Source organism: Phymastichus coffea, unplaced genomic scaffold (genome assembly GCF_024137745.1).
Source record: "Phymastichus coffea isolate CEN01 unplaced genomic scaffold, Cenicafe_Pcof_1.1 PCOF00058, whole genome shotgun sequence".
Classification (NCBI taxonomy): Eukaryota; Metazoa; Arthropoda; class Insecta; order Hymenoptera; family Eulophidae; genus Phymastichus; species Phymastichus coffea.
This window is the reverse complement of record NW_026706869.1, coordinates 829,925-855,994: the sequence shown is the minus strand read 5'-3', so window position 1 is coordinate 855,994 and position 26,070 is coordinate 829,925. Positions and strand designations below refer to the sequence as shown.

The 26,070-nt window shown below is 38.1% G+C and overlaps 2 protein-coding genes across 2 annotated transcripts in view; both read left to right on the top strand.

Moving 5' to 3' along the window:
- The window catches only part of LOC131666402 (protein Gawky), a 37,375-nt gene extending 13,289 nt beyond the window's left edge, over positions 1-24,086 (top strand). Inside the window, 1 exon segment of the mRNA XM_058939049.1 lies at positions 22-24,086. Within this exon segment, the coding sequence (XP_058795032.1) occupies positions 22-402 (381 nt within the window). The 3' untranslated portion in view covers positions 403-24,086.
- A 277-nt stretch (positions 24,087-24,363) lies between these two features.
- Positions 24,364-26,046, top strand: LOC131666358 (protein yellow-like). Its single transcript, XM_058938970.1, has 3 exons — positions 24,364-24,474; positions 24,667-25,415; positions 25,473-26,046. Exons 1-3 carry the CDS (start codon positions 24,446-24,448, stop codon positions 25,946-25,948), a joined length of 1,254 nt encoding a protein of 417 aa, XP_058794953.1. The 5' UTR covers positions 24,364-24,445; the 3' UTR covers positions 25,949-26,046.
- Positions 26,047-26,070: the final 24 nt, after the last annotated feature.

The following is a 26,070-nucleotide window of genomic DNA, read 5'->3' as shown; positions in this document are numbered from 1 at the left end:
AATGCAATTTATCAATTTCAGGCCCAAGGTGCACTAAACAACTGTGTGCTCGGCAACACAACAATCTTTGCCGAGTCTCCGGTGGATAGTGAGGTGCACACGTTGCTTCAACAGCTTGGCCATGGAAGTGGTGGGGCTGCAGCAACCGGCGCCGGCGCAGCGGGTCAAAATCCAAGCAGTGGCGCTGCAAGTTGGAATCTTCGTGCCACAGCCGCGGTGGCAGCAAACAAAGTCGCTGGCGGTGACACTTGGGGCGCAGGCGCCAGTCAACTGTGGGGTGCCCCACCAGCGACCAATTCACTGTGGAGCAGCAGCCTCGACACAAGTGAGCAGCAGCGCGCCACCCCATCGTCGCTCAACTCGTACTTACCCGGCGACCTCCTTGGAGGCGAGTCCATGTAAGCGTCAATTAGCCACGTAAGCACACGAAAAAAAACAACTCAGCACCGATATCTCTGCGTTACTTAAGGAACTGCGACGACTTAGACTGTATATCTAATCAAAACTAACAAACAATACGAAACAAACAAAAGAAAGGGATTTAAAAAAAATGAATGAATAACTAGAACAAGCGAGCGAGAGAGACACATTCCGGTGGATAATATAGATATGATTACTATAGACGACGTCAAGTGAAGTCCGTCGAGAGGCTGAGGGACGCGCGACACACGCAACGATACCAAATGTTATAACGCAATAACACGTTTTAAAAGTTTTATTCTATTATTAACCCATGCCACCTGTCGTGCCAATGTCCAACGTGTGTCTCCGCATTCCCCCTTGACCCCCACCTCTCTCTCTTTTGAAACGCTTTTTTAAAACCGCGAGGCCCAGCGGCGCCCACGACGACGAGTTCATTCTTTGAGAGATTTCTTTTTTTCGGACTTAGTATTACGATATATTTATATCCCTAAACGTCAATGTTTTTACTTCTGCGAGATCAATTCCTTTCGTTGGCGTTCGAGCGTACCTGATTGACTGAGGGAAAGGGAATTGACACGCTTTTAACAATTTTTTCTTTTTTTTTTTATATATATAATTTAGTGTAAAAAAATTGTCGCGGCCTCGCGTGCTTTTTAACGATCTTTTCCTCTCTCATACGAGCACGGCGACATACTCACGAATTCTTTTGTGGCTGATTGAATTTTTTTTATTATTCTTACTTTATTTTTATTAATTGATTTGATGATCGTCGTCCACTCTCAGAGCAGAGGAATAGGTTCGGTTTTCCCCTGGGGACACACGCGCGAGAACAAGTATAAAACACTTACACACATCGATAGATTTGTAAGCGTAAGTTCTGATTGTATTATTTAATTAATTGTAAAAAAATGAAGCAAATCTGACGCAAAGTGAAAAGAAAACCAAGCGAATCTATTATCTGGACAATTAATCATTGATTGAAAGATAACAATGAAGGCGGTATGAAGACATACATTATATGTACATCAAATATACATTATATATATTATATATTTATATATTAAAGCATCGTACTGGCGACTTCGCGTGGAGACATTGACATAAAAGCATTTTTTGTTTTTTGTTTCTATCTTTCAATTAAAAAATAAGAAATAATATTGACTATTTGAAAACTAGTCGCGAGCGGCGCGCGAGGACGAAAAAAAAAATTACAAAGTTATAAAAGTGAATTATACTAAAGTGAAAGAAGCGCAGCGATGAATTGTTTTTCATCATTGTCACGAAAACAGAAAAAGAAAACAAAGAATTACACATTACGATAACTATATTTTTTCTGTGTAAAAAAGCAATACGCCACATTTTTTATTATTACTCAAAATTGTTATTGTCAATTGTTCTTTTTATTTTCATTCATTCCCTTCTTTACGAATACGCACGTGAGCGTATATACACTTGAAATAAAGAAAAAAAAGAAGTCCGATGCATCGATACGTAACGGCTGAGCGCAGCCTAAAAACAAAGTCCAGTCGCGGGGTGTAGCTTTAAAAATTTATTTTTTTAATTAAAAGATGAAAAATAAACGAGAGAAACGATAAACGATAAAAAAACGTAAATAAATAAATAACTAATGGAAAGTCCGTCGACCAAACGCTGAACATCGCCGCCGCGGCGAGGTTCTGGTGATTCTAAAGCCATTTTTATTATTTATTGTATACGGGGATTACGATTAGTAAGATAAACGAAATACCGCCTGCACGTGTCGATGCGAGATAATAAGCTCAGCATTTAAGTTTAACAACACACATAAGCACACTAATGCATACAAAAACATTAAAAAAAAACATTTCTCTAAAGTATTTTTATGCGTCCGTGTGTAAACTCGACTTTAACACCTAATTTGCGTTTGAAACAAAAAATAATAATAATAATAAAACACGTATCGATCAAATCAAAGACGATGACGAAAGACGGCAGATGTTTTTTGTGATAATAATTAAATATTTGAACTTAGGTATTACTGCAGCGGCAATTAGCGCGCGCGCGCGCACGCGTGTGCCCGACAGGCATGTATATGCATGTATACAAACGTACACGTATGCTTGCTGAAATAGCGCGTGCGCGCGCCACGAGCCGTTATTTAAATTAGGGCAAATTTTTAATTAATGAAAAATACTTATCGAACACGTCAATGTACCTACTCTCTGTCGATGTGCAGGAGATTTTAAAAATCACGTGCTGACACACACACATAATTCATTACTATTAATTAATGTGTATATATCTATATATACGCCAAGTATATAAATATATATACGTGTATATGAATGAAGGAATAGTACACATGGAATATATCGATATATAAATATACATTTATAATTTCAAGTAAGATTCTATCAATAATAGTAAAAGTATGAGAGCAAAAGTAAAATAAGTAAGATAAAAAAAAAAACAGAAAAAAAATATCGCGCACGACTATGTGTATGAAAGAAAGAAGCAGCGTGAGTGACAATTAGCGCAATTCTCAAGCGATATCAGTCGACTGGTCCCTCTCGACTGGCAGGCGATGGCAATAGAGTTCGATAGGAATTTAAGGACTTGAAACGTGACACTTTACATGAACTCACACACCTCTCAGGACATGCACATAACAAAACTAATCTTATGTAATTATCGTACGATATAATATGCATTTTGCTCTCAGTCGACGAGAATTGTTTTTTTTTTCTTTATTTGCACAACCCGCTGTCGTACTCCACGCGAAGGATGAACGGAATATATATTATATACTCGCGCGATCACGACGAGGAACTTCGAAAGGAGAAATAGAAAGAAAGAAAGAATGAAAGAAAGACAAAAAGAAAAACAAATATCCAGTCTCTGACTCTTCTCCTGCCTTATTACACCGAAAAAAACGAGCTCGCAAGCAAAACGATTTTTACTCGCGTCATTTGAGTCCTAGTCAATAGAAAATGGATTTAGTCATGCAATATTGCTCAACCGGCAACTTATAATACAACAAGCAAACGAATGTGTAACAACCACAACAAGTGAAAGCAAAAAGATACACAAACACAAGTAATCATATCAAACGCGCAGACGTAGAGTTTTGTTATCGATGATGATGATTGTCCAGTCAAGTTCCTCGACTGATCCCACGGACAAGACCAAATCAGTCGTGTCGTTATTATAGTCGTCGTTCGACCATGATCCACAATTAGCGTAATGAAAAAACAAAAAAAAAATTCATGAGGATTATCCGACGTTTATGTATGTGTACACACACACAATATATTAATACTAATTTTGAAAGTTAGTTGTAACGAAAAGGGGCCCGAACCCAATTTTACCGAGATATTGAGAGGAAAAATAATGTTATCGTAATAATAATAATAATACTTAGCGCTTAAGTGGGGAAAAAACTTTAATTTTAGAGGGGACATTTTTTCTTGATTTATTATCTATGAGTGAGGTCTTTTAGATTTTTAAGTAAGAAACACGTACGCGCATTATGATTGTAAGGCGAGAAACAAGTAAGAGAAAGAATGAAGAAAAAAAGATAAAAAATACAAAAAAATCGATTAATAATAATGAAAACACCCGCTATGTGATATTCTCGTGTCTTGTCTAACGAGAGACGTTGTTTTGTAGGATTATTGTCATTCTGATTAATTAATTATCATTGGTGATTTAATTTTTTTCGAGTCAACGTCGACTTTATTATTATTGCTGCTGCGAATTGTCGGGCTGGATTGACGCGTGCCTACCGATGAAAATAAATCGTCTTGGAGTGTCGTCGTCGCACTACTCTTGTACTTCATTCGAGCTGTCATATATATATCATATACATGAAAGAACCCTCGAGAGTTTTCGAAACGTTTTCGCTTGTCATTTTCCTCGTCCCGCAAAGCCATTGCGATAAAATCAAAATGAGTGGCGCGCGGACAACAGTGAAAATTTGTCACCTTTTTTGTTGCGACTCTCGCGCCGTTTCTCTCTCAAAAAAACGAAAAACAAACAAACAAACAAACAAAAAGAAAGAAAGAAAAAAGAAAACCACGAGAATCTCGAGAATCGGTGCATCGACAACAAACAACAAAGATATTTAACAACAAAAAGAACGACCAAAACACGACGCAAAGACTTGTTATAGGAGAAAAGGTTTTGAGGCAGAACTGATTTTGACGATCGCTGACGATGGATAACGCACGTATTAAGTATTATTATGTAACGGCGCAGACTTTTTCGTTGTAGTTTCGATTGGCTTTTAACGTCTAAGCTACAATGTTTTTTACTTAGGGGTTCGTAACCATTTTAGTTGATATGTACGTTACTTTTAATTCTTATAATTGCCATTGCACACACACATATATACATATATATGTATGTATATATACACGTATGTATATACATGGGCTCTCTCACGTTCCTTGCGATAGTCGATCCAAGCTTTTCCTCTTTTTCGATCCACGCTTGGATCGTCGTCAACACGCGCGCGTATAACCTGAGATCATTTCTTTTTTCTTCTATAGGAGGAAAATAATGACTATGATTTTCTAGCTTGATAATTTATTTAAAATATAGCTTTGCTTCTTTTTTTTGTCAAATCTGGATTTTAACAATTAGATCTTTGCACTTTGCAAAGTGGCACTTAGAACAATTATACAAGCTCCCTCTCGATAGTATTTACAGTATTTTAACGAGCAGTACATGCATCATTTCAATTTTTCAATCTCCAATTGATAGTATTGTTTTCGCATATGTGTGTGTAGCTCGCGATCACGGCATCATTTTTTTTTAGTCTTTGATTTTTTCCGGAAAAGAAAACTTTCATTCCAATCGGCGTAGTTTGCAAAAAATGACACTTCAAAGACGAATGATACGTGAAACCGACCAACGCGAATTGAATTAATCGAACCTCCCTCTCTCTCTTTCATCTAATGACGCGATATTTTTTACTTATAGACGTGTATGCAGAAGCACAAGCGACAATAGAAAAATGAAAAACAAAGTATTTTCTCACGACAAAGAAAAAGATAATGCTAAATGCTCCTTTCCCGACACTACGTGCGCAAAGTGCGACTTTCCCGTACGTTCGGTCAAAAACGCGCACTCAAAATCGAACTTTGCACACGCCGATGCAAGTTCGGAAAAGTAGATTCTTGTCTCGTGCGATTTTTACACTCAAGCGAAGCTATTTCGGAAAAAACGGGGGCATTTCGCACGTGGATGTTTGGCGAGAAAACTGAGCCTTTAGCATTTAAAGATCGCGCAAAAAAGATATTTAAATCTCTTTCTTTGTCCATTCGATAATAAATCGTAAAAGAAATCATGATGTAGCGACTATGAAGAACGTTTGAGGAAGATAAAAACAAGAAAAACGTATATAAACCGTGTTTTTCGAATCTGTGATCTCTTGTTTCCTATACTTATCAAAGAAAAAGAAAAGCGCAAACCGTGGTGTAATAATTAATGAATAATCAACTGATTAAGAGTATGATAAAAATTGAAGAAAAACGTAAAAGAATTAAAGCAAGTTCATCTAATCATTTTACGAGTACAAGAGTGGGTGCTGAGTCAAAAGAGTGTATGAGTGTTTTTTGATCGTGTGGAGTTTAAAAACAACTAATAATATCAAAACAAGTAATAAAACTGTCAACTCTAGTGCGAAAGTAAACGAAAGACTCACATTTAAATTGCAGTTACTTAAGGCCATTATCGTCGATGTGTTAATTTTTTTTCTTTTCTTATTTTATTAATACGAGGGGAAAAAGGAATACTCCAGCGAGAGTAATATTTTAAGATTAAAAAAAATCGTTGTTTGGAAAAAAAAGAAAAAATCAAATCTAAATACAATCGTTTTTCCAACAGCTATATATATATATATACATATATATATATATATATAATTTTAAAGACCCTACCCAGTACCTGATTAATACGAGAGTCATCCAGTTTGTTTCGATTGCGATCACGACGAGACGCGAGGTAATTTTTGTATTTTTACTTCGATACGTGCAGATATGTAGTCAAAATCATTCTCTTTGTTCTTTTAATTGTAGTTGGAATAAATAGAAAAATATATGTGCTACCTCGATAAAGTAAAAAGAAAAGGAAAAAAAAACTGTTCTGTTACTTTTTCTTCTCTCGGTTCTTTCCTCGTGCCTCCCATCGTCAGCGTTCCATCGTCAAAGCAGACATTTTATCAAAGCGAATTGCCAATTAGTGGAATTTCTATTTTCTTGTGCAATAATAATAATAGCGAAAAGGAAAAAAAAACAAATAGATTTGAAAGAAAGTAAGCGTTTGAAATCCAGTATTCACTCCGTTCGCTCGATTATATATACCGAATATTAGATATATTCAAATACGCAATGTAAAAAATCGAAGATTTGACGTGTATTTTGTTCGTTCTCCTTTTGCGTTTTTTTTTATGAGTGTGTATTATTAATACAAAAATTCCGTTATGCGAGTAAGTGGACTGACAGAAACATACATACGAACTGTTTTTTTTTATTTTATTTTACTTATTTATTTAATTTTTGTTGTTGTTTGTTCAAAGCCAAAAAACACTTAAAGACGCCTATGAGGGAACAATCTTAAGATATCAATGTGAACATATTTTTAGAGTATATTAAGCAAAAAAAAAAGAATTAAGTGACGTTAGTAAGGGATATCGTTGATGATAAAAAACAAACAAAAAATACTCATTGTCGACGTGAGTTTTAATCATTAAAGGAAAAGTCGATCTCTAAAACTCTCTCGGACTCGAGGACGGAATTACAAATAATAATCAAAGCTCTCGTGGCATATGCATGCCTTCGCGCCTTCCACTTACCAACTATTAAGGAAACAAAAAAATATTAAAAAAAAGTACGTAAGACGACTGTGACAAGCAATCGAAACAAAAAAGGGTTCATCCTTGGACAATGATTGCACCGTGAATTTCGTTCCTTCTATTTATCTCGTGTTCCGCATTGATTCTCATATATACGCATGACATACGTGCACACCATACACACACACAAACACACACGCGCGCACACACACACAAACGAAACGTACTAACTGGGCATTAGATGCGTGCTCGACTTTGATTTCCTCGAAGTTACATAAGGAAGGAAAGAATTAGCCAGCGATGTAGTCCGATGATGATAAAAACACTTGGAAAAGGGGGGGGGGGGAGAGAGAAATACAAAGACAACGGATAGATTGTCGTTCCAGGTTGCATGTTCCTTCTCGAAGAAGCTTGATTATATTTGGTCACGCGAATGAAAACTTGGTCGAGTCGTCGCAGACTCTCCTCGATCGACGCTCACCACTCACATACTCATAAGTTAGAAAAAAAAGACACTAGTGATTAAACAATCAAGATCGTGCGAGCTGTGAGTCTTGATCAAGATAGATGTAGATGTAATAGCGTAAAAGTGCGTGGAATTAAAAGAAAAAGAAGGAAGGAGCAGAGGAGGCGTGGCTCTCAGCAGCGACTCGGCCCTTTGTCGCGCCACGCGCGCTCAAATCAATGATCGGCGAAGGGCCTGGTCGCGCAAGCTCGCGCCAAGACGCATCTTCCATTAGACGAGCGGAAATGTGCAACGCGACGATCTGCGTCCAAGACTTTGACTCGGTAACACGGAAACGAAGAGGCGAGCACGGGCGGGGGCACAGGAAGTCGAATGGCGATTGCGTGGTTGCGTGGCTCAGAGGGGGCGAGAAAGAGTTTCCGATAATCAATTGCCAATAGCGAAGAAGCGTCGGGCTCGGAAGAGCAGGCCAATTACGAGATAAGAGGGAGGGAGGAGGCAGTGAAAGGACCCGGCCCGGGCGACGGGAGGCAAACTGAACCGTAAAACTTAGCTGCTCTGATATACGCTTAATTGTGTTGCCAATAACATTAATTATAATTAATTAAAAAAACAACCATATGATAAACTTAATTGATTTTTAGTCGACAAACAAATAATCGATACGTGGATCCTTATGTATTTCGCGCGCATTTGCGACTGTTGTTTCTATTTGTTCTCTCTATAATCTAATGAAAAGATAATAATAATAATAATAATAATAATAATAATAACGGTAAATAAATCGCGTAGGATATTATCTCTCTACAATATAATAATATATATTAGATAGGGTAATCGTATATGTACATGTTTGTACGATAAAAACAAAAGTAACGTCTTGTACAATGTTTCTGTGGTGTTTTTCGCGAGGGTTCGTGTTAATAATAATGACGAGAACAAGCTCTTGTTCCTCCCCACACACGGTATCTATAAAAATAACCCCATGTTTGTTTCGAACGCTTGGCGAACACCGATCTATGTCTTTGTCGGTCTCGCGCGGACCAGCCTCACAACTCGTCGTCGTCCTCTAGCTTTACTTACCTATGTTGCCTCGATGAGGGAGAACGATGACGATGGATCTTCCATTTGAAATCGACACACCAGTTTTCGCCGCTCATCGTGTACAGAATCTCTTCTATCTTCCAAAATTTTCACTAGTCTCGCTCGTTATTTTCATTTCAAGTTTCTGCCCTCTTCCAAGATCGACCAAATATGGAAAACATAAGCATAGTCGAGCGACGCGCCTGACAAACAGTCCTTTAGCTGTTAAACGAGGAAGACCAATGGAAAAAGAAGCATTTAATTAAGTATTCGTGAAGTCGTTCGACGCGGCGAAAAGCACTTTTTCAGTTACCGTGATAAAATATTGTGAACAAACGGACGACCGAGGCGACATTGAGGTTGGCTCGGCAGCGAGCTCACGATTGAAACAAAAATAACGGAAATTCCATGTTTCAGTGCCTAAGTAAATAAACGATAGTCTGTAATTTTTTAAGTCGAGATTAAAGTACATAAGCTGCGTGAGAATGGCGTGTGGCCTTTTTTGCTTTTTCGGCGCCAAGCCAACTTGCAGGGAAAGACTTTTCGTTGGCAAGGGTTGACGTTTCCATTGAACGCAAGTGTAGTGACGTGCATATAAATATATAATGGCTTTGTTCCGACTCGATGTTCCTCATGTCTGCGCTCCGTATCTTTTTCTTTAGTCCACTTGTAGCAATGATAATCTTACAAACGAACAAACCAATCAATCGTTCTCTATTCCGCTCTGAAAGTCTCACAACTCGGAAGCCTGCCTCCACAGCAATGATCTGAGAAATTCGTTCGGCGATAAGCAAACAGACAAAAAACCATAGTCCTATCCAATCGAATCCATGCTGATAAAACTGCTCGGCAATAGCCTTGACAGCTCACAATATTTATCGTCAAATTTATTATTTGTATGTCGTCGGTAAAGAACCGAGCGTGGAACGAGGCTCACGCCCTCACCCATGATATACCCGCTCCCCTCCAATCGCTTGCATATTCAAACGTATACAAGTAATAATAGTAATAACGAGGCTGAAAAAAGAAGATGGAAATTAATCGGTGAAAAGACGATAAGGAACCTGCCTGAATCTAGTCCTAAGTGAGCAAGACGAAGTAAACAGACGAGAAAAAAGTGAAAAAAAAACAATATAAAACAAACACAAAAAAAAGCAACTGAATCGAGTGAATGAGGGAAAATCGCGTGCGAAGGCTTGTACGTTGGTGTTAAATCCCCATACAAGATGCGACTAAAATCAGAGACTTCTTAGAGTATTCTTAAGACAAGTGACCTTATTGTATGGAGCATCTCCCTCCCGTGCTCTCCCCTTCGCCCGAGGTCCTTCGTTGCCAATAGCTTCAACAACGCCGACGAATCGGGATAATCGCGTTTCGTATTGACCCAAACTCTCTGTCTCTCTCTCTCTCTTTCACTCTCACTCTTCGCCGCGTCCCTCTGAGCCAGTGTCGCGCAACGGCGGCCCCCTGACTTTGCTCGCCTCGCATCGCGAGCTCAACGATCCAACGCGATCGCAATGCGCGTTCGCCGAGTGTCGACAATGAGCGTTCTGGAAGAAAGTAGATTGCCGCGAACGATGGGCCGCGTGAACTTGCAGGTCTGACTAGTCGATCTTGCGGTGTGTCGAGATCCAGTCATTCGATAATATTACGTCGACAGCTGAAACAGTATAAGGAAAACGCAAAGGCAGGCGGAATGTTGACGGTCGTATAAGCGCAGTAATAATATAATATAGTGAATGGAAAGGATAGTAGGCGATAATGTACGTTGACTCTTAATCGGGTAGCTCGATTGTGTGTGTGTGTATATATGTGTACATACATATATTTGTCTATGTATGTATGTGTGTATATATAAATACATCATTGTGTATCGATTATAAAAAAGAAAAAAAAAAGTGAAGCAAATTACCAAGATTCAAAGGGCAGACCTTTCAACATCGATCAAAGCTATTCTCTGCTCGACGGTGTTCATCGAAATTCGTGTCAAATATATCAAAATGTGATCATCTCTGTCGTTATAAGATTTGTCTGTCTTAGTTGGACGGCCAATCAAATACGAGGCGCCTTTTTTTTAATTAAAACTACGTTGTAATTATATTTACAAATTAATTGAAAAAGACCCTTATATACTACTCTTTCCGTTCTTTCTTTCGAGCTTCTTAGTACCTCTACATTACATATATAGCTATATAATTATATATACATATATCTATATATATATATGTTTGCGCGCGCGTGTATTATAACGTATATGATAATGATAATAATGAAAAAATATAAACAAAGCTAATAATTTAATCCGACAGAAACGCGTCGATTGTGAATCGATTTAAAAAAGTAGCACCAGAGCTGTGACGCGATAGAAGGAAAGGTAAAGGGCAGTAATAAATAAGTGTCAAAATAAATGAAAAAAAAAACTGAAGAAAAAAAGTTAAAAAAAAATCAATAAGTAAGAGGAAATCGCGATGGGGGATGGGCAAAAGGTTCGAGTGTCTGTTTATTTTTTGTTTCGGATACGAGCTATTTTGAATTGGGGAGATGGGCGTCGAGAGAAATTGAACGAAAGGGCCTTTTTCTCCTGCAAAGACGACGAAGATCCTAAAAAAGTAGATATTAAGGTTGAATTATTAATGTATAATTATATAACTGTTTTTTCGCGACCGGTGTTCTTTCCGCTCTGAAACGAATCTGTGAAGCGCCAACATCCCTGTTATAATTAATTATTAAACTAATTACATGAATACATTTCAAAAAAAGAAAAGGAAGAAAGAGTGTTGTAAACAATGATATACATTTAAACATATTACGCGGTAAGGGAATATAAAAATAAATGAATATATATTATATATATACATAATATATAATATATCTATATACAAAGTAATGATAATAAATTATATTTAACCAATTATACGATTATATTAACTACTAAGACTATTAATTATTGCTATTATTACTGTCATTATTGTGAGTACATTATGCCAATTATATGCGAATGCGAGTATTAATTGAAATGAATTGAATATAAAGTGCGTCGGTTAATTATTTCTGTGGTGGATCATAAATATATCTATAATATAGCATACCGCGCGAGAGAGAAGCAATCGAAATTGGGAGGAACGAAAAGAAACGAGAAATAGAAAAGATAATCACTGATCAATGGTTTCTAGATTATTTTTATTGTCATTATTTTTTATTAATATTAAGGATTATTATTAATTTTAGTCTCACTATTACATTTTATTTTTACTATTACTACGTAAACTGTGTTGTGAAACGCTAGGCTATGTCTGTCTCGTAGTTAACTAGATTTTTAACGGTTAAGCGACCTATCGATAATGTAAGGATCTTCTTTTTCTTTGTTCGTTCGAATGTCATACACATGTGTGCGAAAGTGATACGCACTCGTACATTATAATATAATACAAACCTATGGGAAAGTAACGACACACGAATTAGCCGCAGGTCTGTCAGCCATCAGTTAGAAAAAATCAAGCCAAGCTATGCATATAGAAATATACGTGTATATCGACGTCGCATTGGCCAGCGATCTCGTCGATGGAGGTTGTATATTCGGATAACTGACGGAAATTTCGGCATTGATCGTACAATTAGCATCTAGACTGTTATTCCCGCGAAAAGACTAAAAAAATCATTGAAACAATCTTTCGTTTCGAGGTTAGAGCCAATTTCCCCCAGCCTCCACCGAGAGCGCCAACTGTAAATAAACTGATCGGCAACCGCCCTGTCCGTAATTAAAAAAAACAAAATCGTGTGTTCGATTCAGCAATAAACATAACAGACAAACTAAAAATACTGCGGAGACCACACGACACACATACACACATGCACGCCTCACACGAGTTTTCTTCTCAGTGTTCTCCGAAGTATAATGTATAGCTGTACTCGATCTACATAACGCGCCCTTCGAGACGTTCGAAATGTCACGATGGTAACGCGTGTGGCGAAAAAGACAAAAATAATTAACCAAGACGTTCCAGGCAAAACGGGTGCGATTTTCAACTGTTCTTCGTGCGTTCACTCTGGTTTTCTCGTTTTAGCGTTCAGCGAGCATATAAAGTGCGTACAATTTCCGTTGAACTCTGTTTTCCTCGTACTTTATTGTTAGCAACAAAAAAAACCGATCGACGACGACTAAGTTACAAATGACGTTGACGGGACTCGACAATAAATGCATGCAAGAAAAATGAAAACCGAGAGGTTAAGTGAAATCGTTGACATTGTTAATTGTACAAAAAGGTAGATGACAGGGAAAAACAAAAGCGTTAAAGTGACTAGATTAGATGCCATTCGTCGTTTAACGAGTATTGTACAACGAGAGAGGGAGATAAGGTAAGAAGGGGGAGGGAGGTTACAAGTCCGTCAACTAGTCGCACAATAGATACGAACCCAGTATAAGCGATTTGTTGATAAGGTTATGAATAATCGATAATAATAATAATGATTAAATATATAATACTAAAGTATACGTAGACGTACTTTTCGCACGACGCACATTGAATCATCGATGGACGGGTCTCGACGTTCCTTTTCCTCCCCTTTCGCTCTACGTATACATGTACAACTCTCTTTCGTTGTGGATTCTTGTTAAACTCGTGCAGACCAAAAAGTTGAAACAAAAACAAACAAAAGAGTTACTGACTAAGAATCAAAATTCGACCTCAAATCTTGTATGATATATATTTACTTCCTTTTCATTGTTTTTGTAAATTAAAACGCGTCTTTCGTGTTTATAATAATGAACTAAAAAAATATTTAAAAAAACGAAATAAAAATAATTTTAATAATAATAATAATGTTGACAGCGCCCGATTGTGAGCGGAAACCTTACTAAAAATAAAATTAAGACTGTCTCTAAGCCATAGAACTAATGATATTAATCGAACGAGTCAACGTGGTTTTTTCGTAGGACGAATTTGTCGGAGTGAATTTTTTGTAGAGTGAATGGCGAAGAATTTTTATTTCTATACTTAACGAAAGATTTAAAAAATTAAAGTTGAATAACAAACAGATAAAACTGAAATGAAGGCCAATGAGTTGAGCTCTTCGCGAAAGTATTTATTTTTATGTTTTAATCTCTAAGAAAAATAATATGTATTGTATCGCGTATATACATGATGTACGTGTTATCCGATAGGTTTCAACCATAAAATAAATGAAAATTAAATAGTTAAGGGTCGTGAAGGTTTGCTGATGATAAACGTACACATATAGTCCTCTTCGTTGTAGAATCTTACGCACAGTTACTTTCGTTAATCTTGTTTCTTCCAATTATTGTCATTCTGTCGATCCAAAAATAACCACAAACAAACAAACACACACACACACACACATGTACACACAAGCTACCATGCGCTGGACATCTACCGATGCACGCACACGCCTACACGAAACACCAAAACGCCTTTTTCCTACTCGTGAATATATAATGAATAAATAAAAGTAAACCCTCTAATGATATTTGCATACCTTAAACCTCTTGTCGTGCAATCGTAGGATTAAAGTTGACGTATAGTAGTAAGTATAATGATATACATATTTTAGGATACGTGATAGATGAGGACGGTGAAGTAAACAATAAGTGGTCACATTAGGTAAATTGCATTTTATCACGCCCACTAGGTAAATACACAATGGCAACAGCGTCGGTTCAAAGAAAAAATTAATCATACACTCGACATGCTTCCAAAAAGAGGTCGGTTTTCAATAAAAATAGTCTGAAGCTTGGATTGGTACATAGGTTAACGTCATTCCGGGGACAGTTGAAAATCGCTAATGTAACGGTGGGGGTGTGACACTCTTGACATTCTGTCCAGGAACCTCAACACAAGGGCCTTAATATACTTATTATACACGCTATATCATAGTCGTATTAGGTTTACTGTTGCGATTCATAATATAGACGAAGGGAAAAGGGCGGCGGAGACGACATTTTGAGTAAACTGTATGATAATAGTAATATTGTAATAACAGTAACGTACGATAATAAAAAAAGAAGTAGTCTTGCGCAAAGCGATATGAAATATATATATAAATATATAATGGTAATAATATCGAATGATGTCATACGATACGGTAACAACAATAATAATACAGTTGTCGAAGCGTAGTAATAATCGAATAGCAAGAGCGAGCAAACAGGCAGGGCGGCGCAAGCATCTGCAATCTAAGTGTGCGCTTATCCGCATATTCGCGCTCCGGCGCGACAAGTTTTCTTTCGTTCATTTTTTTTTTTTTTTTTTTTTTTTTTTGTTGATCGACGACAAACACATAGCCGAGGTAGACCACTGCTAGCACACACAATCACACGCGTGTACACGTCAACTTTGATTAATGAGAGCCAATCAGCGAAGAGGCCTTAACTGTATAAAATAAAAGTAAAAAACGATGCACGAAGCGACGCTCTTTTCTTGCGTTTCACTCGGTACGCTATGTCCTCTCATTATTTAAGCTCGAGTCAAGGTCAACAATAGGATTTCAATCGTGGTGCGCTAGATACTAAGCATCTGCAGGACACAGTCAAGATCTGGGCTATGCGTGCTCGATTAAACCGATACGACGAAGCAATTGACCTAATCGCGCTTATTACTATTATCGTATGTATTTTTTTATTTTTTTTTTAACTATTATTGCGCTTGTCGCCGTATCGATTGAGTTGAGTTACGGTTATTGTTTGCGAATACCACTTTAGGGTGCTTTTTACTTTATCATAATGATAGTTATTATTATTTTTATTATTATTATCATTATCGTAGAGTAACAATATTATTATTAAACTTATTATTTTGTAATGGACGTCGCGTTCGTCGCTGACGTCAAGTACAAATGATATGTTAATGCAGACTTGTAAAGATCTACATGCGACGTCAATTGCGAACGAGCCGCTCCTTTTTTTTAGAGATGTTTGATTGTGTTTTATTTCCTTCTCTGTTTTTTTGTTTCTCTGCTCTTAAGTTTTAAGATGAAAAGTATCAAGCAGCTGTACCTAAGTAGTTTAGTTATATTCTATATTATTATTAATTTTATTATTACGATGATTATTATTATTATTATTATTATTATTATTATTATTATTATTATTCTATTGCAATTAATATTATTATATGATTATTATAATAAAAAAATCAATAAAAACCTAAAAAAAATGTTATTTGTTGATGTAATGCGATATATCACGTATCCTCCTGATCTCGATAACACTATGAATATTTGTCCAAATCAATGTTGAGCGATAATCAATGGAACCTTATACCTATATAGTGTTGGCCATTCTAAGGTATAGCACTTGGAATGAATTATTGATAAGTATCGATACACATATATTTATTGAGGAAATATTATTTTTACGGTGTAAGAATGTCAATAAGCGTTTTTAAGACGGAGGTCGCATTAAATTATATATCAATGTAACTGAATTTCAAAGCCTGTCGGTGCGAGTGGTCGACTTCAGTGCAATTTCTAAAAGAGACGATGCATCGTTTAGAAATCGCGCGCCATCGAATTGTACACCATTGTTTTGCCCGACTGCGTAGATCGACAGAATACAATAAGTTTCGACGGCTACGTTATGTAGAAAGACAAAATCAATTCGCGCGCATACTGAACAAACCGACACATAATCGTAAGCTCAACTTATTTCCCCTGAAACACCGAGTGTATTGTGATATATTGCGATTATTACTATACTCTTCAACTTGAACTACAAACGCTCCCTAGTATTTGAACGATGAACTTCCTCCTACCGCACTGATTTATTCATCCGTTCGTTATGATTCCGACGACTATATTCAACTGCGCGTAATCTATTCAGTATTGTCGCTTCAAGTGAATTCGATCGTTTCGGCTTCTGACCATTTAGCCTCTGACCATTTTGTTATTGCAGCGTCAACAGTGCGGACATTTTGTTTCGACATTGACGTTGCAACAACGTGATGGATTTTTGCAATTTTACCGAGATTAAAAGACAACTTGACAACCATGCCTTGAAAGTGTTCTGAATATCTTGGAGGAATTCTCATCAAGAAATGTGATAAACGAAAGACCAAAGTAAAATTAATTTCTCAAATTTTATTCAACAATTCATACAAATTTTCTTCGGATAGCCTGTTGTAATGAAATTAACTTTTTCTGAGAAAGTTAGCAATAGGATTATCGTACATTACGCACAGCCTTTCACAACTATCTTCAAGCTGAAACGCATCAGTCGAATCTTACTTGAATCGTCAGTCGTGGAAAGAGGCGAAAGGACAATTTTCACTTATTTCGAAAATTTTAAATTTTCACATTATACTTCAATTTGTGATAATACACTTGTTTATTTTTCATGTGATGCAAATTATAGCTAACAATATTCCGACTTCACTCGGTTGAAAGAAATTTTACAATGTCATTGCTTAATCACAGAGTAGATCAACAAAACATGCCCTCAGCCACCAAATAAGAAAATATTTGAGACTATTGATGCATAAGGTACTGTAACGACGATCACTCGTAATTATAACACATACGTATTTACTCATACTCAACACGGGCACGCGTGTGATTTTCACATCACCCCTAATTTGGTAAAATTAATATAAAAAAAAAAATAAAAAAATAATAACTACGTAAACTACGCATCAATGGGATGCGAGAAGTGTAGAGTACACGACGATAAACATATAACACATACAAATAAAAGTACTTGATAAGGTAACGTAAAATTTTAAGAATTAAGAAAAACATACATATAATATATTCTAATAATGCATATACTATATTTGAAATACGGCTAACGTGTGAAAGGTAAAAAACACACGACAACAACAAACTTTCAAAAGAACAAAATGGAAAAAAAACATATAGTTAACTGAGAAAAGATATAGGTGAGATATATATTTTTGGCCGCAGAAAGGTATACATGTGTAAGATTTATCCGATAAGATTTTCAGGCGCATTACACAAATATTGTTTATGACTTTTCGATAAGCGTATATTATATGTATACATATATACATATATAAATAAAAGCATGACTAATTGCAATTATGATCGATGTAATAATAGTAAAATACGAAATAACGCTCGTCGCGGCACGACACATAGCCTGATTTACATATGCATAAGCACAAATGAGAATGTGGTGTAATGTTTGGGTTGAAACGAACGAATTATCGGTTAGAATATCGTACAATGGGAAATGACCATTCGACGAGAGTGTAAATCCTTCGAGGAAGGTATAGTATGAGAAAGGTACAAGGAGCTGCGTTCAATTATTCACGACTATAAGCGACTTCGAGTTTCGAGGGGCTACATTTAGAGACGTTTGTTGAAAGTCCTTCTGCGATAGTCGAACGATTGACGGACTCGATCATATATAGCAATTTGATGCGCGATCTGCCTACGATTTGTCTGAATGAGAGAAGAATGCTTCGCACAGCGCGACAACCAATGCGTCGAGTGATCGATTACCTAAGTGTCTGTATGTCGTGAAAAGCAAAGGAAAATGTGTTACTCGATAGCGATTAAGGAGACACGGTCGAGACGGTTTTTAACAGTTTTTGTTTGCTTGGAATCCTCTCTCCGACGAACGCATCGCCGATGTAATAAACATTATCTGTAAAAGTAAGCTGATACGCGTACGTTCCCCGGCGAATCGGGACGCGTATTACTATACATATACATATACATATATATATATATATATATATATATCGTTGGAGTACAGCACGCGAATGTGTTTGAAATTGTTGTCGATCGCGACGAAAGCGCGAGGAAACGAGCAACAGTTTGCACAAATCGCGGGACAAGAGAGAGACGAAGAACGCGAACGGCCCTCTGCAGCGCAGATCAGCGGGGTGTCTCGCGTGATCGAGGCTGCGTCACAGCTTTCGAGAACCAAGCGCTCGGAGAAAAATGACTTTGCCCGCTCGACGCGCTGAACACTCGCGCGCAGTTATTTCGTTCTCGGCGTGGGGGAGGAAACTGCAGAAGGCTGTTCCTCGTCGCTTGCCGTTCCACGGCTGCAGGTTCGCACCCGCTCCTGTGCTTCGCCGATGTAGCGCGACCGACGCGTTTCTAACCTTTGTCGACTTGTTTCTTTGTACTCTTGTTGTAGGCGCATCGAAACTCCCCGACCGACACGGATATAGACAATGAGACACAGGCGTACGCTAACGCACTCGAGGCTGAAATGTGTATCAATAAACGGCATATCAACGACGCGAGAATGTATATATCGATGTCTTATTGTGCTTTAACTCACTCTCTCTCTCTCTCTTTCTCTCTCCCTCTCTCTCTCTCTCTCTCTCTCTCTCTCTTTTCGAAGCAGAAGCAGCGCGAGAGCCAATACGTAAAACGGAACCAAATAAAGTTCGATGACGAGCGGCTGTACGAAGTTCGAATCGCTCACGAAATAACATTGACGTAGAAAGCAACACAAAAAAAGAATGCAATAAATGCTAAGCCACGAACAATTGTTGTAGATATGTATCTTGCCTTGGATCTCCCTTCGGAAAGCATAACAGATATTTTAGCGAGCGACTTTTTTCGGTTCTCTTTTCGTCGAAAGTGAAAGCGAGCACACGCATCCTGTACAAGAATCCAATCGTGGAGAATCAAGTGTAATTTAGAATGTAAATTCTTAACGCAGTTGGTGATTGTCGATAGAGCATCAATCCCAAATATCGCAAATGTCGAAACGAAAAAAAAGAAAAAAAAGAAAAAAAAAAAAAAAAATAACGACGACCATTTTTGTACGTCGACCATCGAATGATCGGGCGTTCAAATTCCTTCGTCTTGCATAACAAACACAAGCAAATCCATCCAAGCGATAATCTTTGAGAAATAAAAATCGACGAGCTAAATCCAGTATGGTTTGCTAGCACATCCGTCGAGACACTATCGAGCGCCATACCATTTTCCCCGGACACGCTACATAATTACCGACATATCCCCTTCGCCATTGCTGGAAAACGAAATGACGTGCGCGGTGTCTCGCAGGAAGGCTCGACAAAATGTAACAAAGACAATTCCATCCACGCACAACCACACGAGTATCCTAGCCGTAATCAGTTTGACGAACTGGCTCTGTCTTTTCATTTCCGTTCCTCTGGTTTACGTTGAAGAGCTTAATCAGGGTTTGAAGAAATTCGACGCTTGAAAAGAAAAAAACGTTCTCATCAATGAGTTAGCGACTCACTACATGAGTGCCTCGTTGTGTCCAAAAACCGATTGATCAATTGATCGGCTGTTGATATATAGTGCAATACACCTATTCTTTAATTAAGTAACGATATAAGTGACTACCTATATATAGGTATATGTATATTATCCAAAGTTCTAAATGCACGTGGGCTTACATTCATATATATAATATATCCTAATTATATGCATAGATTTATAATTGAAATTTCGCGATCGCGAATATCTCGCGAGCTTTTCTCAAAGTGATGTTTGATCATACGTAAGTGGAAGGATTAACAGATAGCAAGAGGAAAAGAATATAAATCTGAAATTAAAATAACATTCAAAACCCGTCTAACTCTCGTGCTTTATAAATGAATGCACCGCGAGTACTACGACCTTTACCGAGACGTAGACGCGAATAAACTTGAGGATGAGACTATAAGAGAAAAGAGAATGGCCAAGTGTCACTGCATTACAACCTATCGATAAATACCTCAAAAAAATAAGAAAAAAAAGTATTTTCCCACTGACAACGATTTCACGACATTGCGTTTTTAGCTTAAATATAATATATGCCACACATTTTTCTCCGTATGCGTGTTTGTTGATGTTTGATATACACGATTTGAAGCGCGGGTATTGAAAGAAACCGATTGGAGTAACACTTGCAATGAAAAAAAAAATAATAACTCTCGTGTACCGTGATAGTAAATTAGCCTTCCTAAACTAAATTACATATACAGACAACGTTTGTTTAGGACGTTTAGTTTTGACTGTAACGGCCAGATATTAATAATTGATCGATGTCATATCATGTATCTTTTGGAAAATTTGAAATAATTTGTCCAATCCCAATGTCTCCGTCGATATTTTTCACTTTTCATCTGACGAGTGAACAGCAACATTCTAAAACATTCTAAATTTATTAAGGTGTACGCTGTTTGAAATGTTATTTTTGTTTTTCTCTCTTTTTAAGTACGCATAGTGCCTAAGACTTTGAAAAGTACAGCGAGACTGGTGTTTTACTATCCACTCGCAACTTCATTTTCTACGTAGAGATCGTAGCCTGACAATTTTTCAAATGATAATGAATCGATGAAAAACAAAACAAAGTCTAAACATTGTTTCAATTAGAATTAGAGAAATTTTATTGAGGAAGAAAAAAAGTAGATGATTAAACTTAATAAATGACAAAATTTATAACGAAATGCTAACGAAGGGCAAATGTAAAATGAGAAAAAGGAAGAACTCTTCGAAATTGAAAATACAATAATTAAATGTGTACTGAATTGACACGTCAATGGCTCTTAAAATACTTTATATGATAACGGAAATATTGCAAAATGTGGACTTAAAAAAATAAACAAAAGAAAAAATCTGTGATTGCGAAAGATGCATGTAAAAATATAAAAGCGAATAATTGGCTATAAGTATTGCGCTTCCAATTTTTCGAATTTTAAACGAGTGCGAAATTTCGATCACACATCGAGATTTTAAATGAGTAATATTGTCACTAGAAACAAGAGAAATGAATTAATAATCAAAATAAAGATAAAAAATACTGACATTCATTCATTTGTACGTCTGAATGTTGTTACTGAAAGTTGATGTAACTATAACAAAGTGTCGCTTATTAAATATTAGTTGATATTGTACTATTTCGAGTTGAAGACGTATAAGTCGTTAGAATGGACTGGGTACTTCATTACATCTGTCGATCACTAACGACTGCAGACGGTAATTCATATATCAATGAATAACAGTACTTCGTTGACTTTTACTCTATCATTTTACACACACAATCCATTTTCAACACGCTACACTATATCCCAAAAGTATTCAAGTTATTCAGACTGGAACAGCCAATGTGGAATACAACAATAAAAAAGAGACTTATTATTACCTGTCTTCGCAAGCAATCGTGTTCTGCTTTAAGATTATATAGATAATTAGATGGCGAAACCACACTGGAGAGAATTGAACATTGAAATATTAAAAAAAAGGAACACTTAAATGATCAATAAGCATATACAAAAGGACGTAAATAGAATGTTAATAAACGTGAATCGTATGAAAGGGTAACTGAGCAAGATGAAAGAATAGAATAGATGTACGCGCACTCGATTAAATCACTGTTCACCAATTAAACAGCTATTCTTTCAAAATCTTACTTTCAATTAGCAGCTCGGACTCTCGCAAAAGATTCTCCAGTCTGTTTGCACCTTTGACGCGCAAAACTAGGAATAATGATTTTTGAAAAATGTAAAAAAAAAGCTAGTTGGAAAAAGTTACGACAATTACGGTGCTGTCCGGGGTAACGATTTCTAAAAAAAAAAGAAAAAAAAAAACAAGAAAAAGAATGAGCGAATGATGTATCGAATAGTTGAAAATGATTCTTTTTCAACCGATATATTGAGCCTTACACACTTTTATCCACAATTAATTAACGACTATTTTAATCAAATTGATGTATCGCGTATAATGTGCACAATCGATTGTTATCCGATGACGATCGAGGGTGTCGCTCTAATTATTAGGTTATTACTGATATTTATGTAAAAGGCTGGTCGAACGAGTTCCTTCGACCCTCCGAAAACAAAAATAAAAAATAATAAAAAAACAACATCAACTGTGTAGTGCCATTGTTCGTTACATTTAGAGGGCTATAATTTTAACGATATTTAAACGAAAATAATGACTTTCACGGGGGAATGGGTATTTCAACATTTTTCAAAGCGAATCAGAGAAATGAGACAAAGATAAAAACGTCGATATACATTTAAACGCGCCGATATTTACGAGCTCATTGTGATTAATTGACAATTAAGCAAAAACAAAAAACAAACAAAAACAAAAAGAAAAAAAAAAGAAAATAATAACGTAGCGCGATTCCCTCCTTGCAAGCGCGAAATTGAAAGGTAGACTTGAGAGGGGAATTCGCCAAAAGGGGAAAGTACATAATGTATATTTTCTAGACCTAGCAAACTAAAGAATGAACAACAAAATGTGTTAGCGGACCAGATGGACATGGTAGATTCGCACAATAATAAGTCAAAATAAACAAAAGAAAATAATAAATAAAATTTGGAAACATTCGTGAGAGTTTGAAATCTCAATTAAAAATAAAGTTAGGAAAAAAAAGGAAAAATCGTGCTCGGCAAGTCGAATGCGTTTAGCAAAAGCGCCGCGATTGGCTTTCTTGCCCTTCAAATGCCATCGCGATGGATGGCGAAGAGGAAAAGGGTAAAAAGAAAGTGTTTGGATAAAAAAAAATAAAACCAAACAAAACAAAACAAAAAAAAAAAAAAGTCAGTTACAGCGAGCACACGCGTCTACACGTCGAAGCTCTCAAGTCCTCGGAAGTCAACGAAGAGTCGCTTCTCAGTCTCTGTCCTTGTCTCTTGAGCTGTAAAGTACTTTTCCAGCAAGAGAATCTCTCTCACCTAGCCCTTTCTTTTGAAACGACCCGCAGCCGCGCATGTTTTCCCTTGATTCGGTACTAAAGATTCTCGCGCACAATCTCTCGAGGTGACGCAACTCCAAAATCGCTATACAAAGCCAATGATAGCGTGGATTGGTTCGTATGACGTGCGTTACGGAATTAAATTGTTTGTGATGAAAGTAAAAGTGCAATATACGCCGCGAGATAATCAAACAAGTGCCACTTTCCGAGGATTTTGGAGTTGACGCGCGCGCGCGCGTGCGTGTGTGTGCATGCGTGCGTGTGCGTGTGTGTGTGTGTGTGTATGCGCGCGCGCGCAACACGTGTACTGGTGTGGGAGAGAAAGTGTTGTTGATAGGGCAATTTTCCGTGCGTGCTTGCCTGCGTGATGTGCATGTATGCGTGGGTATGTTACGTGTGTTTTTCGAAACGGCGCAATTTTCAGCGAGATAATAAATGAGCTAACAATTAAGGGTATAGGTATTACATGAGCATTATGATGCATTGATATTAAAACAAATAATATACATATATTAACGCGGTAACTATTATTATGATTATAATTATTACTAACGATGTATAACAATTATAAACATTATATTGTAATTAGAGAATGATTCATTAATAAAGGTTGTCCTATATGTCAATGCTGTTGTTCTTTTCATGAGCCTATTAGTCCTGCTGCTTATCCTCGATTCAATGTTTCAGTCAGACGCCTGTTATTGCTTCCAAAACTCATTTTTTTCTACTGTCCCGACAGCTTTCAGAAAAAAAAATGTAAGCTCACCAGGAATCGTGAACGTGGTTAACGAGGAACACAGTATCATCTTACAAATTGGTCAGATCATCAGTGCACATCGTTATTTGCGACTCCGTCGAAGCAAATGAGGTCGTGCGGTTTTGTTATAAAAAATCCGCGCAACCGTTCAATACGGGCACTCTTGAAGTATCAGATAGAGGTTGTAGACAGAAGCGCTTGTAAAACTTTCAATTGCGTGTCCGAAAAATGTTGGCGAAATCAGTCACAATGTTTAGGTACGTATGCTCTACGCTCGTTTAGTTTAGAATCGATGTATGGTCGTCGCGATCTCATTGGAAGAAAACGACAAAGTGTCGGAAAAATGCTCGAATCTTTAATTCATAATGTCGAACAATTTCGTTGAGGACGAAAATTTTTCGTGCAGGTATTCAAGCTAGAGAGATCAGTAAGCTTTTGAATGTTCGCAGAACAAGTTGTCTCTTGGCGAGCTTAGTGCCTGTAAGCTTAGCCCAGGAGATAATATTCGAATGGAATTACCTAAACTTCAGTTGGCAATCGGCAAATGTCTACGAGCAGGCGGTCAGCGATAAATCATACATCCCCGAGAACAACATAATCTCGGGTATCAAAGTGAACCGAGATCGAGTTTACTTAACTCTGCCGCGTTGGAAAAATGGCGTGCCGGCGACTCTGGTCTCGATCGCACGTACGACAGAGCAGAAAACACCTCTGCTCGAGCCATATCCCAACTGGGACATGCAGAAACTCGACGACTGCTCGGCGCTGCAGTACGTGCAGAGTATGGAAATCGATCCGGCAAGTCGAATGTGGATACTGGAGAACGGACGGACCGAATTTCTGAGCGACAATCCCAGAAGCAAATGTCCAGCCCGACTGATCATTCTCGATCTCCTGAACGACGGCCAAGTGCTGCTGGACTATCAGTTTCCCGCTGACGTGGCGAGGCGCGACTCGGTGATCCTCGACGACATTGTGCTGGATCACGAGGACGGCGGCTGGGCTTACATAACCGACTTCGACGCCGAATATCCGGGCATCATCGTGTTCTCGCTGCGGAACCGGACGTCCTGGAAAGTGACGCACCCGCGATCGATGAGAAGCAGCGACGAAGCGAGGGAGTTCCGCGTCGAAGGCACGACCTTCCAGCTGGACGGCGCGGTCGACGGCATCGCGCTCTCGCCGGCGTCCGCCTCAGGTAACGACCGAGCGACCTCCGAGCGCACCGCCTAACGTCTCGCCTGTGTTCTCGTAGGCGATCGCACGCTCTACTATTCCCCGCTGTCGTCCTTTGAGCTGTTCTCGCTGCCCGTGAGCGCGCTGAGAAGCCGCCACCTCGCCGGCGAGATCGACGAGTACGTCGAGACCGTCGGCAAGAAGTCGTCGCAGACCGACGGCATGCAGATCAGCGCGACCGGCGTCCTGTATTACGGTCAGCTTGGCGAAAGCGCGGTCGATCAGTACGACACTCTGGCGGCGCCGTCGAGCTTCGCGGACGATCGGCGGGTCTTCTATCGGAGCAGCGAGCTCAATCAGTGGCCCGACTCGTTCTCCATGTGCGACAAAGGTTGGCTTTGGTGGACGAGCAATCGCAAGCAGAACTTCCTCGGCGGCAACGTCGACTTGGACTCGCCCAATTACCGCGTGATCGCCAAGGAAGCCTCCGGCAAGAGTTATCAGTATTTCGAGGATGGCACTCATCCGGAATTGCCAACGATCGCGGATGAGTAAGGCTTTGTCCGTGTGTAAGCTGCCGAATAAAGAACTTTCTGCGCGTCGAATGTAACTCATTGCCCGACCTCTGCGCGTGTATGTTCAACTTCTTTATTAGCGTCTGCAACGTTTCTCGCGGT

Coding starts and splice junctions, on each gene's coding strand:
- LOC131666358 (XM_058938970.1), top strand. CDS start 24,446: ATGTTGGCGAAATCAGTCACAATGTTTAG. Junction 24,475..24,666: donor AAATCAGTCACAATGTTTAG/GTACGTATGCTC, acceptor GAATGTTCGCAG/AACAAGTTGTCTCTTGGCGA. Junction 25,416..25,472: donor CTCGCCGGCGTCCGCCTCAG/GTAACGACCGAG, acceptor GTGTTCTCGTAG/GCGATCGCACGCTCTACTAT.